We start from the raw sequence: 18164 nt of genomic DNA, 5'->3' as shown, positions 1-18164 counted from the left end.
CCTAAACTCCTACTGTTTCATTAACCCTTTCACGCGTGGAAAATGCTCACAGAGTTCCCATGAAAGCATCTGTTTTAATTTAATTACCAACCAAATTAAAAGGTGTGTTGGTAATAAAATTTCCCCTCAAATAGAGATAACATACTCTCTATTAGAAGATGGTATAAAAGCTGGCGAGAATTTAATGTTTTCAGCATAAATTTCCCGACAATTTCCACGTGAAGATAAATTTGAATAAAATGTGTAGTGAAAAACATTTAATTGTTGGATTACTTCTGACCACATTTCTGGCATTTGGATGCCAAGGCTACCCTCAGGGAAAGCCCGAAAGTGAAATTTCATGGCCGAATTTTTGGATGCAGGTGCATCGTTTGAAGAACTACTACAACTTCCTGGTGCAAATGGAAGAGAATCCTCAGCAACGAATCCAACGCAGTACAATTTGTGCTAACATTTGGGACGATGGATGTATCAATGGGCAGGTTGTGGGTGCAGGGAGTGACAGTGGCTTCCTCGAAAGTGGCGGAACACCCGGAAAGAGATTCATCTCCTGATCCCACATCCACTTCACGTGCCACATGACCCATCTGTTAGAACTGTGTAAATGAAAAAAAAAAAATAAATAATTTCCCCTTAGCAGCATAAAACACAGCATCCCTCATTGCGCATGTTTTCGCACCAAAAAGGACATCTCCGGAATTTTCCCAACACTATCTGTCAAAAATTTCTCTCGTGAAAACTTGTCTCATAAAGTAGGAAAATTTAATTTTTTATCATTCTAAAAATGTTTAGTGCCAAAATTAGGGAGGAAGAGACCTACAGGCGTGTGACAAAAATTAACATGGACTCTGTGACTTGCTTTCATGGGCTCAAGTTCAGGTAAGGAAGTAGAAACACAAATAAAAATGAAAGTCCCTCCTCCAAGTCTAGACCAAGATGCATCCTTGAGCATTTTAGAAGAATATTAAAGAAAACCGCAAGATATTCATTCATTAGAAGCATTTAGGATTATCAATACAAGTAAAACAATGAAATATGATTTATTAAATGTACCAAAGAGCATAAAAATATTTCTCAAGACAGTTTTAAGAGACACATCCCTAACGAGAAAACTTGTGATGGTAAAGAATTTTTATTTTAACCTTTGACAAAACATATGTACATTAATTTTATAAACCACGCACATATCCCATTTGAAAATAAATGTGTCAATAAATAATTTAAAAAAAGTTGGTTTTCCATGAATGTGGTTTACCAAATAATTACTGATTTGGATAAGCTTCAGGAATTGCAGGCTCTTCTGGTTCAGGTTGTGGTGCAGGAGGATCTTCTGGTTCAGGTTGTGGTGCAGGAGGATCTTCTGGTTCAGGTTGTGGAGCTGGAGGATCTTCTACTTCAGGTTGTGGTGCAGGAGGATCTTCTGGTTCAGGTTGTGGTGCAGGAGGATCTTCTGGTTCCGTTTGAGGAGCTGGAGTATCTTCTACTTCAGGTTGTGGTGCAGGAGGATCTTCTGGTTCAGGTTGTGGAGATGGAGGATCTTCTGGTTCAGGTTGTGGAGATGGAGGATCTTCTACTTCAGATTGTGGTGCAAGAGGATCTTCTGGTTCAGGTTGTGGTGCAGGAGGATCTTCTGGTTCAGGTTGTGGAGATGGAGGATCTTCTGGTTCAGGTTGTGGTGCAGGAGGATCTTCTGGTTGTGGAGATGGAGGATCTTCTGGTTCAGGCTGTGGTGCAGGTGCATCTTCTGGTTGTGGAGATGGAGAACCTACAGGATCAGGTTGTGGAGATGGAGGATCTTCTGGTTCAGGCTGTGGTGCAGGTGCATCTTCTGGTTGTGGAGATGGAGAACCTTCAGGATCAGGTTGTGGAGATGGAGGATCTTCTGGTTCAGGTTGTGGAGATGGGGGATCTTCTGGTTCAGTTTGTGGAGATGGAGGATCTTCTGGTTCAGGTTGTGGAGATGGAGGATCTTCTGGTTCAGGTTGTGGAGATGGAGGATCTTCTGGTTCAGGTTGTGGTGAAGGAGGATCTTCTGGTTGTGGAGATGGAGGATCTTTTGGTTCAGGTTGTGGTGCCGGAGGATCTTCTGGTTGTGGAGGTGGAGGATCTTCTGGTTCAGGTTGTGGAGATGGAGGATCTTCTGGTTCAGGTTGTGGTGCAGGAGGATCTTCTGGTTCCGTTTGAGGAGCTGGAGTATCTTCTACTTCAGGTTGTGGTGCAGGAGGATCTTCTGGTTCAGGTTGTGGAGATGGAGGATCTTCTGGTTCAGGTTGTGGAGATGGAGGATCTTCTACTTCAGATTGTGGTGCAAGAGGATCTTCTGGTTCAGGTTGTGGTGCAGGAGGATCTTCTGGTTCAGGTTGTGGAGATGGAGGATCTTCTGGTTCAGGTTGTGGTGCAGGAGGATCTTCTGGTTGTGGAGATGGAGGATCTTCTGGTTCAGGCTGTGGTGCAGGTGCATCTTCTGGTTGTGGAGATGGAGAACCTTCAGGATCAGGTTGTGGAGATGGAGGATCTTCTGGTTCAGGCTGTGGTGCAGGTGCATCTTCTGGTTGTGGAGATGGAGAACCTTCAGGATCAGGTTGTGGAGATGGAGGATCTTCTGGTTCAGGTTGTGGAGATGGAGGATCTTCTGGTTCAGGTTGTGGAGATGGAGGATCTTCTGGTTCAGGTTGTGGTGCAGGAGTATCTTCTGGTTGTGGTGCAGGTGCATCTTCTGGTTGTGGAGATGGAGAACCTTCAGGATCAGGTTGTGGAGATGGAGGATCTTCTGGTTCAGGTTGTGGAGATGGAGGATCTTCTGGTTCAGGTTGTGGAGATGGAGGATCTTCTGGTTCAGGTTGTGGTGCAGGAGTATCTTCTGGTTGTGGTGCAGGAGGATCTTCTGGTTGTGGAGGTGGAGGACCTTCTGGTTCAGTTTGTGGAGATGGACGATCTTCTGGTTCAGGTTGTGGAGATGGAGGATCTTCTGGTTCAGGTTGTGGAGATGGAGGATCTTCTGGTTCAGGTTGTGGTGCAGGAGTATCTTCTGGTTGTGGTGCAGGAGGATCTTCTGGTTGTGGAGGTGGAGGACCTTCTGGTTCAGTTTGTGGAGATGGAGGATCTTCTGGTTCAGGTTGTGGTGCAGGAGGATCTTCTGGTTCCGTTTGAGGAGCTGGAGGATCTTCTACTTCAGGTTGTGGTGAAGGAGGATCTTCTGGTTGTGGAGATGGAGGATCTTTTGGTTCAGGTTGTGGTGCCGGAGGATCTTCTGGTTGTGGAGGTGGAGGATCTTCTGGTTCAGGTTGTGGAGATGGAGGATCTTCTGGTTCAGGTTGTGGTGCAGAAGTATCTTCTGGTTGTGGTGCAGGAGGATCTTCTGGTTGTGGAGATGGAGGACCTTCAGGATCAGGTTGTGGAAATGGAGGATCTTCGGGTTCAGGTTGTGGTGCAGGAGGATCTTCTGGTTCCGGTTGAGGATCTGGAGGATCTTTTACTTCAGGTTGTGGTGAAGGAGGATCTTCTGGTTGTGGAGATGGAGGATTTTCTGGTTCAGGTTGTGGAGATGGAGGATCTTCTGGTTCAGGTTGTGGAGTTGGAGGATCTTCTGGTTCAGGTTGTGGTGCAGGAGGATCTTCTGGTTCAGGTTGTGGTGCAGGAGGATCTTCTGGCTGTGGAGCTGGAGGATCTTCTGGATTACCAGCTGCACTGTTTCCATTGTTACCATTGTTGCCATTATTTCCGTTGTTTCCATTATTATTTCCTTTACCTTTCTGTGGCTTCTGCTCTTCTACTTGAACACGTGTATCATTTTCTTCTTCTACTGCGTCACCATCAACCTGAGAATGCACCGGATGCGGCTTATTATTTGGATGATCTGGTTTTCCAATTTCCTTTCCAGACGAGTGATGCTCATACAGACTTCTTGACTCTCCACAAATGGCGAGAGTTCCAAGAAAAGCAATGAAAATTGCTACTCTCATTGAACTTGACGACTTTATGCAAGTTCTACTGATAGGATCAGTTTGATGATTCTTGATACTATGCATTGATCTTTTATACCTCTTGCGATGTTCTAAATAAAATTTTATTTTCTCAAATTCGCAATGTCTCTTGACCCTCTTCTGCAACAAAAAGTCAAACTCAAAGTCCATGAAGTGAAGACGATGTGAATATTATATTTGAACATTTGGTGTCTTCTTTGCAGCGCCAAATCTTGGCCCAATTTTTTCTTCATTGACATTCAAATTAGATCGCAGTGAAATTATTTTCATATATTGAGGGGCGGTGTGGGAAAGGCATTTTTCCACACAATGAACATTTAAATATCATATGGGGGTGGAGGTGCTTTGGGCAGCTTTTTTTTTTGGTCAATTTACGCGCCGAGACTCGCCGTACGCCCTCACGCTACCCTCCTTTATTTCGGTTCCAATCGATTTTCCTTTTTTACGGCGACTCTCCTCAACGTTGGAAGCCACCAGGTGTGTGTGTGAGAGAGAGAAAGGAAAAAAAGGTGCCCATAGGTGACCGGCAAATGCCTTAAGGAAGTTCAGTTGTGGTCAAGAAGTCGCTCGTGAAAGACCTAAAAAACAGGAAGAAATTTTGGAAGTTGAGAGATTTCATGTGATTGGCAATAAAGTGCTTGAATAAAGTGCAAAGAATTTTCTGAGATTAAATTTATCTCTAAATGAGTGGCGTGATGATGAGGAATGTGTCTAATTCAAATCCCTCCTTGGATAGGTCAGATGTTCATGTGGAATATGAAGTATCCGTGCCGATTGTTCAATCTTTCCGGCATACGCCGTATCATTCACTCTGGAATCTCCATCAGTGGTAAAATCATAAAAAAAAAGATTTTTCTTTTTTCTTTCATAAATTCCCCAATGATTATTTCCACGCATCCCCCTACTCGTAGCTCAAGGATTTCGCGATAAACATCTTATCCCTGCTATTATATAGCGTTTTATAAGAGACTCAAACCTCTGTTGTATGTTGCCTTCGTCCATGCCGTGAGGGTAATGTCCGGTGGTGGAAAAACAATCGATTCGACGCGAAAAACGTCCCTCCTCGAGCAGGAAATCCCCTTCGGACTTGCCTGGACGTCCCCCCATCTCAAATCACGCGCCTTCTCGCTTTTGCACTGTGGTTTTGCTCATTTTGCCTACTTTCAGGACATTCTTTGGGCGCCAAAACACCCAAGGGGGTACGCATTGCCACAATTTTTACCCATCTCTCATTTAATATTTCTGTGAATTGAGACCATTACCTTGCATAATTCATAGGGTGTGAGAAAGTTGAATAACACTTCATGGCGGAAGTGTAATAAATAGAGCTCACAAGGGCTCATTAGATTTTTTCAGATAGTTTATTGAAAATATAAAATGAACCTCTGTCAAATATTTAAGATCGGTTTTTGCTATGACATTTTTTTAAAATAATAATACCTTTTTTTTTAATTAAAAAATTGCATTTCATACTGCCCCGAATAGCGCAAAAGAAAATACTATTTTAATATATTAATTTAAACTCTAATCAAATATTTAGAACAAGTTCATTTTATACTTGAAAGAAATCGTTCTGAAAAAAAAATGAGGTCCATATGTTCAGGAAAAATTGTAACGTGCCCTTGTTAGAAGAATTAAATGGTTGAGCTGAAGAACAAATAGATCAAAAAATATTTTTCTGGTGAAAATAATTACAAATTGAGAAAATAAAAAACTTAAACTCAAAAATACCTATTCTTAATACTTTGCAGAATATTTAAAATAATTAGAATATTTTTATTTGGAGAATATTGATGAATATTCCAATTTCACGAATATTTAAAATTATTTGTAATTTTCTGTTGAATACTCTGCTCAAAGCCTTAATTTTTACCTCATATGATTATTCCTGGGCTCTTCCGCATCTAAATTTAATCGAGATTTTTAATCACAGTGAAAAAATTTTAAAATAAAAAGATTTTAAAAATATTTAATTATTCTCTTTGTAAGCTTTGTAAAAATATTTTGAACACAATAAGATTTTTTTAATCAAGGGAAATTCTTCGTTTAATTTTAGAGCTTATTTTCTCATAGTAAACTCCATGAGAGCTCTTTATGGAAAGTCCACTACATTCTCTCGCACGGGGGTTGTGGGCAAAAAAAGAGTAAAATGGAAATCCAGGAGAGTATAAAAGGGAGTTTATGATCATAAATTCCTTATGGTGTGGTGGCAAAAATCGTTAAATTAACATATAGTAAGAAAATTCGTGTCACGACTTACACAATAATATTTCTCTGTTTTACTTTTTTCTCTTCAAGTCAACCTGCCCCACCACCACAGCCCCAGATACCTCACTTAGCCCCAACTAGCCAGGCACCGTCGAGCTTCCACCAAATGGCCCGAATGATGGATTCTCTTATTTTGGACAATTTTGGCCCATTCGCCTTCACCAAGATCACCGCGACGCATCGCCCAACCCCTGCTTCACGTGGCAGTGGCGATGGTGGCCTGAAGAAGACCCCAATCACAGCATCAGCCTCAAATCTTCCCCACAACTCCTCATCGTACAGCAAGATTAACTACAATGGCGGGAAAGTGGCGAGTCAGGGTGAGTTCACACGGGGTTGAAGTACTTTACAAAATACTCCCTCAGCGAGAGTTTAGAGAGAAAATGAAAGAGCTTTGCTTGAATTGAGGTCAGGAAAAACCACCCTCAACCACCTCCCGACACATGTGACCACATGATGGAAAATATTCCAATTTTTGGGGCAACACTTTACCTCCCCCATCCCCCTTACAAACTAGTGGCGATTTAATGGTTTTGTCGCGACTCGCGTGACTCAAACCACCCCGCGTGGTTGAATTATTTCATAAGTTTGTGCTCCTAATGCCGGAAGGGGGTGGCTGCGGGTGGACGCACTCATATGTGGGGACTGAGAATACAAAACACAGTGCGAGTCGACCACCGAAAAAATACCTCAGACGCGTCTAAATCCAGAAAGTAGAGCAATTGATTGTCTAATGCTATTGACTCGTGAATTGACGAAATTTTTCATCTAGACCCCCACCCACACCCATTCCACCCACACTTATACGGGAATTTACTACAATTGCCAAAGTGCCTAAGGAATGTAGTGAAATTTTCGAATATTTATGGAAATCTTTCAGAGTAAATTCATCAAAAGATTTAATTTATTAATTTGGGACAATAATTTGAATACCATTTGGGATTATTTTGAGAAATATTGAGAACATTTGAGTAAATATTAATTTAATCCCAAATAAGAGTCATAAGTTATTCATTTAATTTGCATGGACTAGATTTTAGTATTGATGTCACATTCATTAGGGGAAAATATAATTTCTGATATTAAAAAAAAATTTACCTTTTTTTTCAACAGATTTTATGAAAAATAAAGAAAATAAGAGGAAAACTTTGAATGTTTTTCTTGCACAAATAAAATACTTACTGTTAAAAAACTTTAAATTGAAAAAAGAAATATTAAAGAAACTTCAAAAATATTTTTAAAAATTAGAAAAGCATTAAACATGTAGGAAAAACAAAAGTTTAAAAAATTAAGAAACAATTCAGAGTCAGTTCTTTGAGTAAAATAGTTAAGCTAAGCTTGCATGGTCTAGATTCTTCAAGCTAAGTCTACATTTTTAAAGCTAGGCTTGAGTTTTTTAAAGGCTATTTCTGATTTTTTTTTAAGCTAAGCATAAGGTCTTTAATGTTAAGTTTAAATTCTTAATATTAGACCTTACACTTTTAGGATATGTTTAAGTTTTGCAGATTAAGCTTAAGTATTTTGAGGCGGCTTTATTTTAATTATTTTTGGGTATCAAAATTATTAAAATTATTTTTTTTAATTCCCATCTATCTCAATTTTGCTTGAATTTGAGCTAATTATAAAACCTTAAAAAATGCATTGAAAAAACTTAGACTTTGTCTAACAAATTAAAGCATGGCCTGACTTTAGATATGATCAAAACATAACTCAGTAGGTAGTGAATTTCACCTTATTAGTTGAAATTAAGAAAACTTGCTTTATACTTTAACCTCTAGGCCGCCAAGCGGGGTCGTTGAACGACCCCAGCCCTATATTTCGTGCTATAACTTAATAAATATAAAAGATACCATTCCCATCTTTTGGAAATAAGTTCTTTGGTTATCTGAGGAGGTTGTGTAAAAATTTCAGCTCAATCCGTCCACCACAAGAAAAGTTATTAAGGAAAATGTAGAAGAAGGGAATTCAAAAATTGGTGTAACGGCCATGCTGCGGAAAATTTCTTAGAATGAAGTTAGTCACATCATAAATCATATGGTTGAAGGGGGATGAAGGGTTGTGTTTACTTTCTCACTTTACCTTCTTAGTGTCAGAATTATCGCGAATAAGTAACATAAACAACATAAAACATAATTAGAAGCATATAAATGTGCAAAACAATAAAGAATATTCGAGAAATATTGCCATTTATCACGGTGCGGGGAGTGAGGGGAATGTGGGGAAGTAGTGAAAAAAATAGCAGTTGCAGTCAACTTCGTGGCAAATTTCTCACGAAGAAAGTGTGAAAAATGAGTGAAAAATGTTTTTCCCTAATATCTTCTTCTGCGTGTTTCCGGGTGGCGAATTTGTGATGCAAGGGGCAAGAGGACTATATAAGGAGTCTAAAGGTAGTGACCCGACAGTTCCCGGTTTTATAGTTTATGAGAAAATCGACTTCCTTCTTGGGGTCGTTCAACGACCCCACCTTGGCGCTCTAAGGAAGCTCCAAGGTCTTGGCGGCCAGCAGGTTAAGTTTAAAAAGAAACTTTTTGAAAATTCCTTTAATAGTGCAAATTATTTTTTAGAAATTCTAGAAGAGAAAATGTATTTTTCAATTTTTTGAACACAGCAAAAATTAATGAAATTCCTTCCTGAAAAAAATCTTTTCCTTTTTATTTTCTGGTAAAAATTCACTGAAAAATATTCTCCTCTTAAGGCCTAATTTCCCCTTTGGCCACCTTTACAACACACCCCCCACTTATCCCCATTCGATTGATTGAAGTGTTCAGAGTACAACTCCAAGTTCAATGAGTCACCCTCCATGCTGTGAGGGAGCTTCCGCATGGGGTGAATGACTGCGGAAAGGAAAAGTTGTATTTGGGGAAATACCATGATACTCCATTTTTCATGTCTACTTCCGTATTTTTCTTTTCTCGTTATCTATTGCGTGCAGAAAATGCCCGTCAGCACGTGGCGGAAGTGCATCCTATGCTCAGGACAAATTCCTCAACACTCTCACCGCCCAATCCTACAGATTCTCGATGGATTTCATCCCTTCGACGCAGAGATCCTGAACTTCAACCCACACTGCCTTCAATAAATCACAATTTGGGTCATCATCCGACGTACCATCCACCGGAAAAGCGTGGCAGGAGTAGCAAGATGTCGTCGTCGATTAGGAAAAGTCGTTCAGTTGAGCGAATGCGCGCAAGAAAGCTCAAGGCAGCCAAGGAGAAGCCGAAAAAGTCAAGTTCGGAGGAAGCTTGCGCCTCAGATGATCAGGAAGTAACATCAATTGAGGATAATCCCCATTCAACGCACTCAAATTCACCAAAAAGCGCCACAAAGAACAAACACTTCAATGCTCATGGGTATGGAAAATTAAGAAGATTATTTATTTATTACCTAATCGAGGTTTTCCTGTTTTTTTTCCCAAACAGAAATGAATAAACTCCTTTAGAATCTTATTTTTGTTGGGAAATTTTTCCTCTTTACTAATTTTTCTCAGATTATTTATATTTTATCAGGAAAATTAATTTTGAGGGCTTTTCATGAAGCTTTCAATGAATTTTTGAACCAATTGATTAAATAAATGAAAAAATCTTCAAAAATAATTCTTTTCAGGTATGAAAACCACTTGGTGGATACTTTAGAAAAGGATATCCTGCAGCGTAACCCGAATGTTCAGTGGAGCGACGTAGCAGGACTCAATGAGGCAAAGACAATCCTCCAGGAGGCTGTTGTTCTTCCTGTTCTCATGCCTGACTTTTTCAAAGGGATTCGTCGCCCATGGAGGGTGAGTTTTTACCTCAATTTTCCCTTTTTCTTTGATAAATTTTTTTTATATCTTCTTTTCAATTTATTGAAAATTTTTGCAGGGAATCCTGATGGTAGGACCTCCTGGTACAGGGAAGACCATGCTGGCTAAAGCTGTGGCCACGGAATGTGGGACAACATTTTTCAATGTCTCCTCCAGCACACTAACATCCAAATATCGTGGAGAGAGTGAGAAGATGGTCAGGCTGTTGTTTGAAATGGTAAAAGAGTGTCTTTCAGGATGAATCTCTGTGCTTCCTTCTGAAGGATTTTTTTCTTCTTTTTGCTTAGGCCCGTTTTCATGCACCCAGTACGATTTTTATCGATGAAATTGATTCTCTCTGCGCTGCTCGTGGGAATGATTCGGAGCATGAGGCAAGTCGTAGATTCAAAGCAGAACTCCTCATTCAAATGGATGGACTCAATGCCACAAGCAATGATGAGAAGATCATCATGGTGTTGGCTGCAACAAATCATCCCTGGGACATTGATGAGGCCTTCCGGCGGCGTTTTGAGAAGCGCATCTACATTGGGCTACCCAATGAGGAGACCCGCTGTGCCCTGCTGAAGCTCTGCCTCAAAGGGGTCAATGTTTCCGATAGTCTGGACACAAATGCAATCTCTGACCAGCTGAAAGGCTACACGGGCTCTGATATCAGCAACATTTGTCGCGATGCCGCCATGATGACCATCCGGCGGAAGATTACGGGATGCTCTCCGAGTCAAATTCGCCAGATAAGGCGCGAAGAAGTGGATGTCCCCATCACCACGCAGGATTTCCGCGATGCAATGTCCAGGACACGGAAATCCGTTTCAATGGGAGATGTTGCGCACTTTGAGAAGTGGATGGATGAATTTGGGTCGTGCTAAATGCAACAATCACCCCCTCAGAGGCGGAAATTAAATTAATTTAATTTATTCTACTGAATGAAGAATTTTCTTCTCTTTTGGAGGTAAAGATTGAGTTGGGTGGGAGTCCTTTATTTAAGCTTTCTTTGGGCAATGGAAGGAAGAAATTCAAGGGGTCATTATCTGGGAAAAATCTGTGCGAATGAGGAATTCTTTTACACAGTTTTTCTTTCAAAAAATTAATTTTTTTGTGATTTAAAAAAAAATAAGTAAAGGGGTTGCTTCTAACTAAAATCTTTTTTTAACATTATCTTATAACAAGAAAGTTGTAAGATTTTGAAAGATCATTTTTTTATCATCGTTCTGTTGTGTTATAAAATTATAACAAAAGTTTAACTATTCCAAAAATCTTCTAGAAGAGTTTTTAAAAAGTTCTGGAAAATTATTTTTATGAAAATCTTGCAATTTTTTTTAAAAAAATATTAAAATTTTCGAATTGTGGAAGAAATGAAAAGATTTCTAACAGAAACAACCCCTAAATTCCCCGCCCAATATTAACCGAGTGTTCTCTATACTCCCTTTTTGAATTAATAATCTTGTGAGTAAATAAATGTAATGAAATTATTAATTAAAAAAAACAAACAAAATACTTTAGGCACAAAGAAAAAGGATTTAGTTCCTCATCAATATTGCTTTTAAGATTTTTATGTCACATAATTTTAACCCATAAAATAAATTCCTTTTTGGAACATTTATTCCTCTTTTCGACTTTGATTAATAATCCTCTTCTGTGGTGGAGGGAAATTACTTTTTCTCATGTTCTTCAACCACTTTCTGCTGATGAAAACACATCGATAAGACCCACCAAGGAGGGAGAAAGCCATGGATGTTAAGTACATTGAAAAGAAATTTTATTTCTACATTTTTCTCCATTTTTATTAAACGCAAAACAATCCCTAGATACAAGAAAAATTGCTCCACTAGACAAATATTTTCAATCTAAATTGTCCACATCCTTGAGACTTTTACAATCAGTTTACAGTTTATTATTATAACACCATTAATTTTTATTTCCATTTACCAAATAAAAGAGTTTGTATATAGATCTTGGATTTATCAAAGAAAGCACCAAATTCTCAGTTTTTTTAATATTTCAAAATGTTATGTTTTTGCAAAAATCTATTCCAATATCCATTCCTTTAATTTTTCAGGCACTAATTCCTTTTGCAAAAACATCTTGGTTGATTTTTTTTAATGTCAATAAAATTCGATTTTAAGTATTTTTTCTTTAAGGGGATATTTGGGGTTTTTTGTGTCATTTTTTTTTACATAGATTGTGATACACAGAGAATTTTTTTTTTCTAATGACTTAGGCAGAAAAATTGATGAGAAAATGTTTTTTATGCAAATTATTTTGTTGGAGAAACCCTTTCTTGAAAATTTCTTTGAGTATTTTAGCTTAATTTATTTTAAAGGAGTTTATTCATTTAGATGTATGTAATGACTTCATTGACATATTTATATGAATAAAGAAAAAAACTTCAAGAGAATTTAAGAACTTTCTCAATATTCATTTCACCTCAGTTAGTTTCTTTTAAAATGTACAAAGCATATGCTTCATTGCTTCTTTTTTCATATTTATGTCTTGAAAACATCGATAAAAGATGAATGTTTTATGCAACAAAAATTAAATAAATTCCAGTCTGGACTAATCCTTTAGTAACAAATAAAGTCTGTTAACTTTTCTTGAATATTTTTTAAACTTCTTAAAATTTTCACTCATAAGTCATTTCACGAGAAAAAGTGAATAATCTCCTTCATTTTATTTCTCTTTCATTATCTCAACGAAAAATCCTTTGTTAATAATTTCCCTCTCAAAATAATTAATCAGTAATCTCATCAACTTCTCTTCAGCCTCTATGAATATCCCAAAAAGATCGACATGATTACTTTCTTCGACAACATCTATAACATTGAACACGAAATATTTTCAATTGAACAATTCCTAATGAAGATGACTTTCTTCAAGACATTATTTTGTCATTTATGCTTTTCAAAAAAATCTCGACTGAGAGGAACGTGGTTGCCACTGTGAGGAGGATTTTATTGTACTTTCCGGGCAGCACTTCGTGATTGCCAGGCCTTTATTAGATTCCATGCAAAATAGATGGAGAAGCCGTGAATTTGCATGCCAACGAGAATGAAGGCGTACCACAGGAGTCCATAAGGAAGTCCCTAAAAATATTCAGAAGGATTTTCCTTTTTTTTTTAATTTGAAAGATTGTTTTAGAGTAAAAAATAAATAAATAAAAAGATGTTTGAATGGGATTTGAACTCGCGTCATTTGATAATGAAGACCGAGACTTGAGGCTCAGGGCTATTAAGTTCCTAATTTTTAAGATTGGACGTTGAAAGCAAAAAAAAAGGATATGTACTAAGAAGGATTTTCTCACCTGCCAGAAGAAAATGTCCGTATCTTCAATATCAACATCTCCATCACTGTCGAATGTTAGGTAGTCAACGACATCACTCATGTAGTACGCAAGGCCATAGATGAAGGGCAAAATTCCGAAGACAGTAAGGGCAATTATGTACTTTTGCATATCCCTAATGCGATTCCCCTTTGCAGCGGACAACCCAATGAAGGATGTAACAATCGACAGGCACCAAATGTATTCCCACCACAGCGGATCCGGCACCTGGAGTTCCTCAATTTCAAGAATAAAAATGTCCAGACGATCCAGAATATCTGAACACAATTTCGCCAGCATGGCAAAAAAGAGGAGGTAGTGGAAGAAGATGCAGTACTTGAGACGTGACTTGTTGATTGCACTGCAAAAAGCAACAGAGGTGGACATCATTGTGTGCACGCAACATGACCAATGGGGGATGCAGATGAGAAAATCTGGGCAATTTCTACCTGATTTGGTAAATGGCAGAGACACGCTGTCGATGCTGAAAATCCGCTCCGTCTGTACCGGTGACCATTGGTCCACCGCGTGATGCCATTGTTGCCGGAGATGTGGCCGCACTCTGTTCCCCCAAAGAAATCTCACACAATACTGGAGGAGAGCATTTGCAATGAAAATTTCCACATCACACACCGCTCTGCATCTCCTCACACAACCGATGACACATCATTGACGGCGCACATCATCGCGATGACAGTCATTTTCTTTTACGCTGACACCAAAAGCGCGCGCTTTTCAACTATATCTTATTTCATAGTTGAAAAGCTTCAGAATCATATTAAAATTTCGCACAACAATTTTTTTTAACATAAACACATGGAATAAATGTCAAAAGTTAAAAAAAAAGAATTATTTAACGTTAGGAAAATAAGAAGTTTGCAAAGAAAAATCAAACGTTTGAAAATATATACGTCGTTAGAATTAACGTCAAACGTCAGAAAAGAAACTCAAGTCGTTAGAATTGCTTAAATTGACAGAATCTAATAATAATTCCATAATACAGAAAAACATCCTCTCAAATAAATTACTGACTACGCCTTTGTGCCTCATACAATACCAACATATTCTTCTTGTAAATTTCGGTGATAAAACCTTTTTCGTTTCTCTATAAGATCTAAAAGAACAAAAATGATCAGTTTCCTTTTATGATCTTCTTTTCAATCAGAAAAAATGAAAAGTTCATTCAATTGAATGGTAAAATTACTTATGACAAAAGCAAACATATTTTCAAATATAAATGAGCTTAACCCCTTCGCTTCCATTAGGTCATAGGCTGACCCAAACGTAAAATATTTTATTTTTTCGAATATAAATAAATTTAATTATTTTTCCAAGTTGAAAATACATTAAATGTAGTAAAAGAGGCCAACGAAGATGTTCTAAATGAGAAATGTCTTCCGAGTACTTAAATCAAATAAAAATCGTGATAAAAAGAACGCATATTTCAATGTTTCACGCGGACGCGAAAGGGTTAAACTTGAACGGTTAAAAAGAATTATATTTAATCCTCATCTCAAGAATCTTTGTGTCCTCTTGAATCTTTGGTAAAAGGAGAAATATTGCATTAAAAATCTGATGGAAGCAAGGTTATCCGCCATTTTGCTTTTGAGATTTCTTTTGTGAGAAATGGCGATTTCTTGTTTTAATATTTTACTATTTTAATAAAAATTCGGTATTAAAAATAAATTCATTTTATGGTTAACTCGTTTATTATTTAAATAAAAATAAAAATAAAACATAATTTCCAAAGCTTTCGACTCCCTTTCTAAATCACCTAAATGAGTAGCTGCAGAAGAAGTCTTGTCAAGTTTTAATTTTTCTTTTTGAAGAGTTTTTGATGTTTTTCAGGCCCCAAAAAAAATTTTTTGGTGTAAATTTGGAGCCAATCCAAGCTCTTATCATGATAAGATTCCCTATTAGAGGAATTCTGTAATAAAAACCACAAATGTTCTTAACTTGAGACACCCGATAGTAGAGCCTCTTTCAGTACTGAATGAAAATTTTCCCTCGCTCTCCGCTATGTAATATAGAAAAAAGTAAAGCCTCACAGCATTGAAATGTGTAAAAACATGCATTTTTTCGAGAGAAAAATAAACATTATGAGTGCTTTGGGAAAACTTCTTGTGTGCCTCATCGCATGGGGTGGTGGGTGGAAAATGTCGATGGGAAAAAATCGCAAAGCTACACCCTCAATGTAAAATCAGCTCTCATGCCTCTCTTAGGGATGTAGAAGGGCGCATTTTGTGCATTATTGATGGGCAAAGGAAAATTGAAAGATACATGGCAGCGTTGAATGTTTTGGGTCAATGCACTTGAAAACTCCCCCAAGGATAGCATCAAAACATTGCGCACAATCGGAAAATTGTACATCTCTCACAATTTTCACGATGAGATTGAGAAAATATTCCAAAAGGGTATTGAAGAATAAGAAACTATTCAGCAAAAAGTGGGAAAATAAAATTCTGCATCATTGCCATCACTGTGGAAAATTCTTGTCATGTTCCTTCGTTACATCAATTATATATATTTTTGCAGAAACATACGATGGTTGACGTACAGTGGGGGAGGGTAGTTTTTTGTAGGAATTTCGTTTTCGCTATTTGACATGATAAGATAAACATTGGAACTTTTTATTTATTTATTTCTTTAAAAGAATTCAAGAACATGCTATATGTATTGCATTTTTATACATAATTTTTGCTGAATAAAACAAAAGAAAATGAAAGATTTGAGAATCTCATAAATGAAATAATTTATATACAAACAATTTGTATGTTTATTTGATGCAGAGAGATGAATAGAAACGACAGCCACCAGTCAGAGATCTATCTTATCGATTGAAGTACTACTGTGTGTTTATATTTTTGTCATAGTTCTATGTGAATCTCTCATTTATACATTTTCTTCCATCTCCCAAAATATCCACAAGAGAAAAGTCATGGCACGAGAATGCCGATGGGGACACTAAAAAGCCATTCCCCCAAATTGAAACCGAAATTTTATAGCACCTACCTCGTGCACAGTATATATAGACAGTATATGTAATATTATGTATGTATGTAATATTATAAATTGATTCTTATTCCTTTAGGATATTTATTTTTCATTCAACCTTGCTCAATGTTAAAAAGTTTTAAATTTTGAAATTAAAAAAATATTCAAATCTTATAGAGAAAATAATGTTTTAGGGAGCTCTTGGGGTACACGCAGTAAATGTCTGCACAAGAAGAGTATGTGAGGGACAAAATTATGCTCTTTACACTAATTCACATACCTACCTTATTTTAAAGATATTTATAATAGAATGCAAAGAATTAACTTAAAGCCACATTTTTTCTCTTTTCAAAATTACTAAATTTATCATTTATTTAAAGTTCCATTTTCACGCGAATTGTAAAAATTTTAACGTTTGAATCAATTTTCATGACTTTACCATTTCTGTTTAAAATAGGATAATGTGGCTTTCATAATTTATCATAATTTTCAAAATCGATCACCCGATGAAAATTGAGACACATGTTGAAGGTATTTGCAAAATAATATGATGTACTTATGGGAACTAACTTCTGCTAGGCGTGAAAAGCAATACCTCATTATACATTAATACAAAATTTCCTTTATGAAAATCCTTTGGAATTTGAAAGTATGGGAAAAGGTTCGTAATTTTCCTCATTAAATTATTTAAACGAATAACAATATTTTCCAAACAGGTTAAAAGTTAACAGTAGCTGCGTTTCATATATACACAGCTCTTGTATCCTACCGAAATTGATATTCGTTAGATTTTGAACTCGATCTTGATATGAGCACATATTTCCTATACAAAACATTTCCTTCTTCCTCTTTGCCTTATGGTGGTTAATTATTTGTTGTTCCACTTCGTATTTACACCAAGTATTGTAATCGTCGGAAAACCTGAATATCTCAGATTGGGCTCAGACTTGGTATGAGCGATCGGCCTACCGGTCGGTAACCCAAACTTTGCCTTATAGCTCGAGAACGGTAAGAGATAGAGACTTCCGGTTTTAAAATTTCAGTATGATGTAGGTAGAGCTTAATTTTCGTTGATAGCTCACACTTGAAAATCGGTCAAACCGTTTAGCAATCATAGCTGCCTAAAGCAAAAACTGTTTTTGTTTTCAAAAATTCATCATTATTGGGAAAAGGATGAATGTAATTTTCAAAAAGGAATTTAATTTGTGAAGTCGATCACCCGACAAAAAAAGCCACAAAGTGGATGCAACCGCAAAATAAGTGATATTATATGCTAATGGGAACTAACTTTCGCTTATCCATTTATAAATGTCCTTTGTGAAAATAGCTTTTGATACTTCTATGGGAAAATCTTTGTAATTTTCCTTATTTAATTATTTAGTCAAATAACAATATTCACCACAGGTGAAAAGTCAATATTATTGATATAGTTTTAGCTGTGCTTCTTTTAGACACAGCTGTTGTATCCGATGAGTTTCTCTTCGCCTTGAAATGGTAAATTCTGTAAGTTTAACATTTTTTAGCTACACTCCATGTTTTGACAATCTCAAAATATACAATAAGTTTTATAATTTTCCTTATATTCTTCTTACGTCAAGTTCAAAATATCTGTTTTAAACCTCTCGAAATCTATGTAATTAATCTAATGAAATCTAACCCTCTAGCGAGCAGATTGAACCAATAAATATTTGTTTATGGGTTCTTGGAGCTCAAATAAGACATTTTTGGTAAAAAAAATCTCAACTCAAAAACTTTCGTAAATGATCCTAACTACCAAAACGTAAAATGGATTATCCTGTATATT

At 37.0% G+C, this 18164-nt stretch overlaps 4 protein-coding genes across 5 annotated transcripts; 2 read left to right on the top strand and 2 right to left on the bottom strand.

The window, feature by feature from the left end:
- Nucleotides 1–208: 208 nt before the first annotated feature.
- On the top strand, nt 209–661 carry LOC129795912 (uncharacterized). The gene has a single exon (XM_055837462.1). The coding sequence runs from the start codon at nt 240–242 to the stop codon at nt 552–554; it is 315 nt and encodes a 104-aa protein (XP_055693437.1). The 5' UTR covers nt 209–239; the 3' UTR covers nt 555–661.
- Nucleotides 662–685: 24 nt separating this feature from the next.
- LOC129795863 (katanin p60 ATPase-containing subunit A1) lies at nt 686–11655 on the top strand. 2 transcript variants are annotated; one of them, XM_055837380.1, is made up of 6 exons: nt 686–879; nt 6282–6571; nt 9184–9601; nt 9855–10026; nt 10109–10267; nt 10338–11655. In XM_055837380.1, exons 1-6 carry the CDS (start codon nt 785–787, stop codon nt 10914–10916), a joined length of 1713 nt encoding a protein of 570 aa, XP_055693355.1. In that variant the 5' UTR covers nt 686–784; the 3' UTR covers nt 10917–11655. The 2 variants fall into 2 exon arrangements, with proteins under 2 accessions (XP_055693355.1, XP_055693354.1); XM_055837379.1 differs by lacking the exon at nt 686–879 and adding an exon at nt 3999–4812.
- LOC129795847 (cell surface glycoprotein 1-like) lies at nt 1117–3962 on the bottom strand. Its single transcript, XM_055837359.1, has one exon. It carries the CDS (start codon nt 3960–3962, stop codon nt 1263–1265), a length of 2700 nt encoding a protein of 899 aa, XP_055693334.1. The 3' UTR covers nt 1117–1262.
- A 149-nt stretch (nt 11656–11804) lies between the features above and the next one.
- LOC129795908 (protein jagunal) lies at nt 11805–14053 on the bottom strand. Its single transcript, XM_055837457.1, has 3 exons — nt 13816–14053; nt 13349–13727; nt 11805–13130 (listed from the first exon to the last, which is right to left on the bottom strand). The coding sequence occupies exons 1-3, from the start codon at nt 13902–13904 to the stop codon at nt 12999–13001; spliced, it is 600 nt and encodes a 199-aa protein (XP_055693432.1). The 5' UTR covers nt 13905–14053; the 3' UTR covers nt 11805–12998.
- Between the last annotated feature and the right edge of the window lie 4111 nt (nt 14054–18164).

The sequence above is a fragment of the Lutzomyia longipalpis genome, chromosome 4 (assembly GCF_024334085.1).
Source record: "Lutzomyia longipalpis isolate SR_M1_2022 chromosome 4, ASM2433408v1".
In the NCBI taxonomy this organism is placed as follows: Eukaryota; Metazoa; Arthropoda; class Insecta; order Diptera; family Psychodidae; genus Lutzomyia; species Lutzomyia longipalpis.
The sequence above is the reverse complement of the archived record's forward strand: the minus strand, read 5'-3'. Positions and strand labels throughout refer to the sequence as shown.

Excerpts from the sequence above, each read along its gene's own strand:
- LOC129795912 (XM_055837462.1), top strand. The coding sequence starts at position 240 with ATGTGTAGTGAAAAACATTTAATTGTTGGATTACTTCTGACCACATTT.
- LOC129795847 (XM_055837359.1), bottom strand. The coding sequence starts at position 3,962 with ATGAGAGTAGCAATTTTCATTGCTTTTCTTGGAACTCTCGCCATTTGT.
- LOC129795863 (XM_055837379.1), top strand. The coding sequence starts at position 4,667 with ATGAGTGGCGTGATGATGAGGAATGTGTCTAATTCAAATCCCTCCTTG. Across the intron at positions 4,813-6,281 it reads CTCTGGAATCTCCATCAGTG|TCAACCTGCCCCACCACCAC; the intron begins GTAAAATCATAA and ends TTTCTCTTCAAG. Across the intron at positions 10,027-10,108 it reads GGATTCGTCGCCCATGGAGG|GGAATCCTGATGGTAGGACC; the intron begins GTGAGTTTTTAC and ends AAATTTTTGCAG.
- LOC129795908 (XM_055837457.1), bottom strand. The coding sequence starts at position 13,904 with ATGGCATCACGCGGTGGACCAATGGTCACCGGTACAGACGGAGCGGAT. Across the intron at positions 13,728-13,815 it reads TCTGCCATTTACCAAATCAG|TGCAATCAACAAGTCACGTC; the intron begins GTAGAAATTGCC and ends TGCTTTTTGCAG. Across the intron at positions 13,131-13,348 it reads CGGACATTTTCTTCTGGCAG|GGACTTCCTTATGGACTCCT; the intron begins GTGAGAAAATCC and ends GAATATTTTTAG.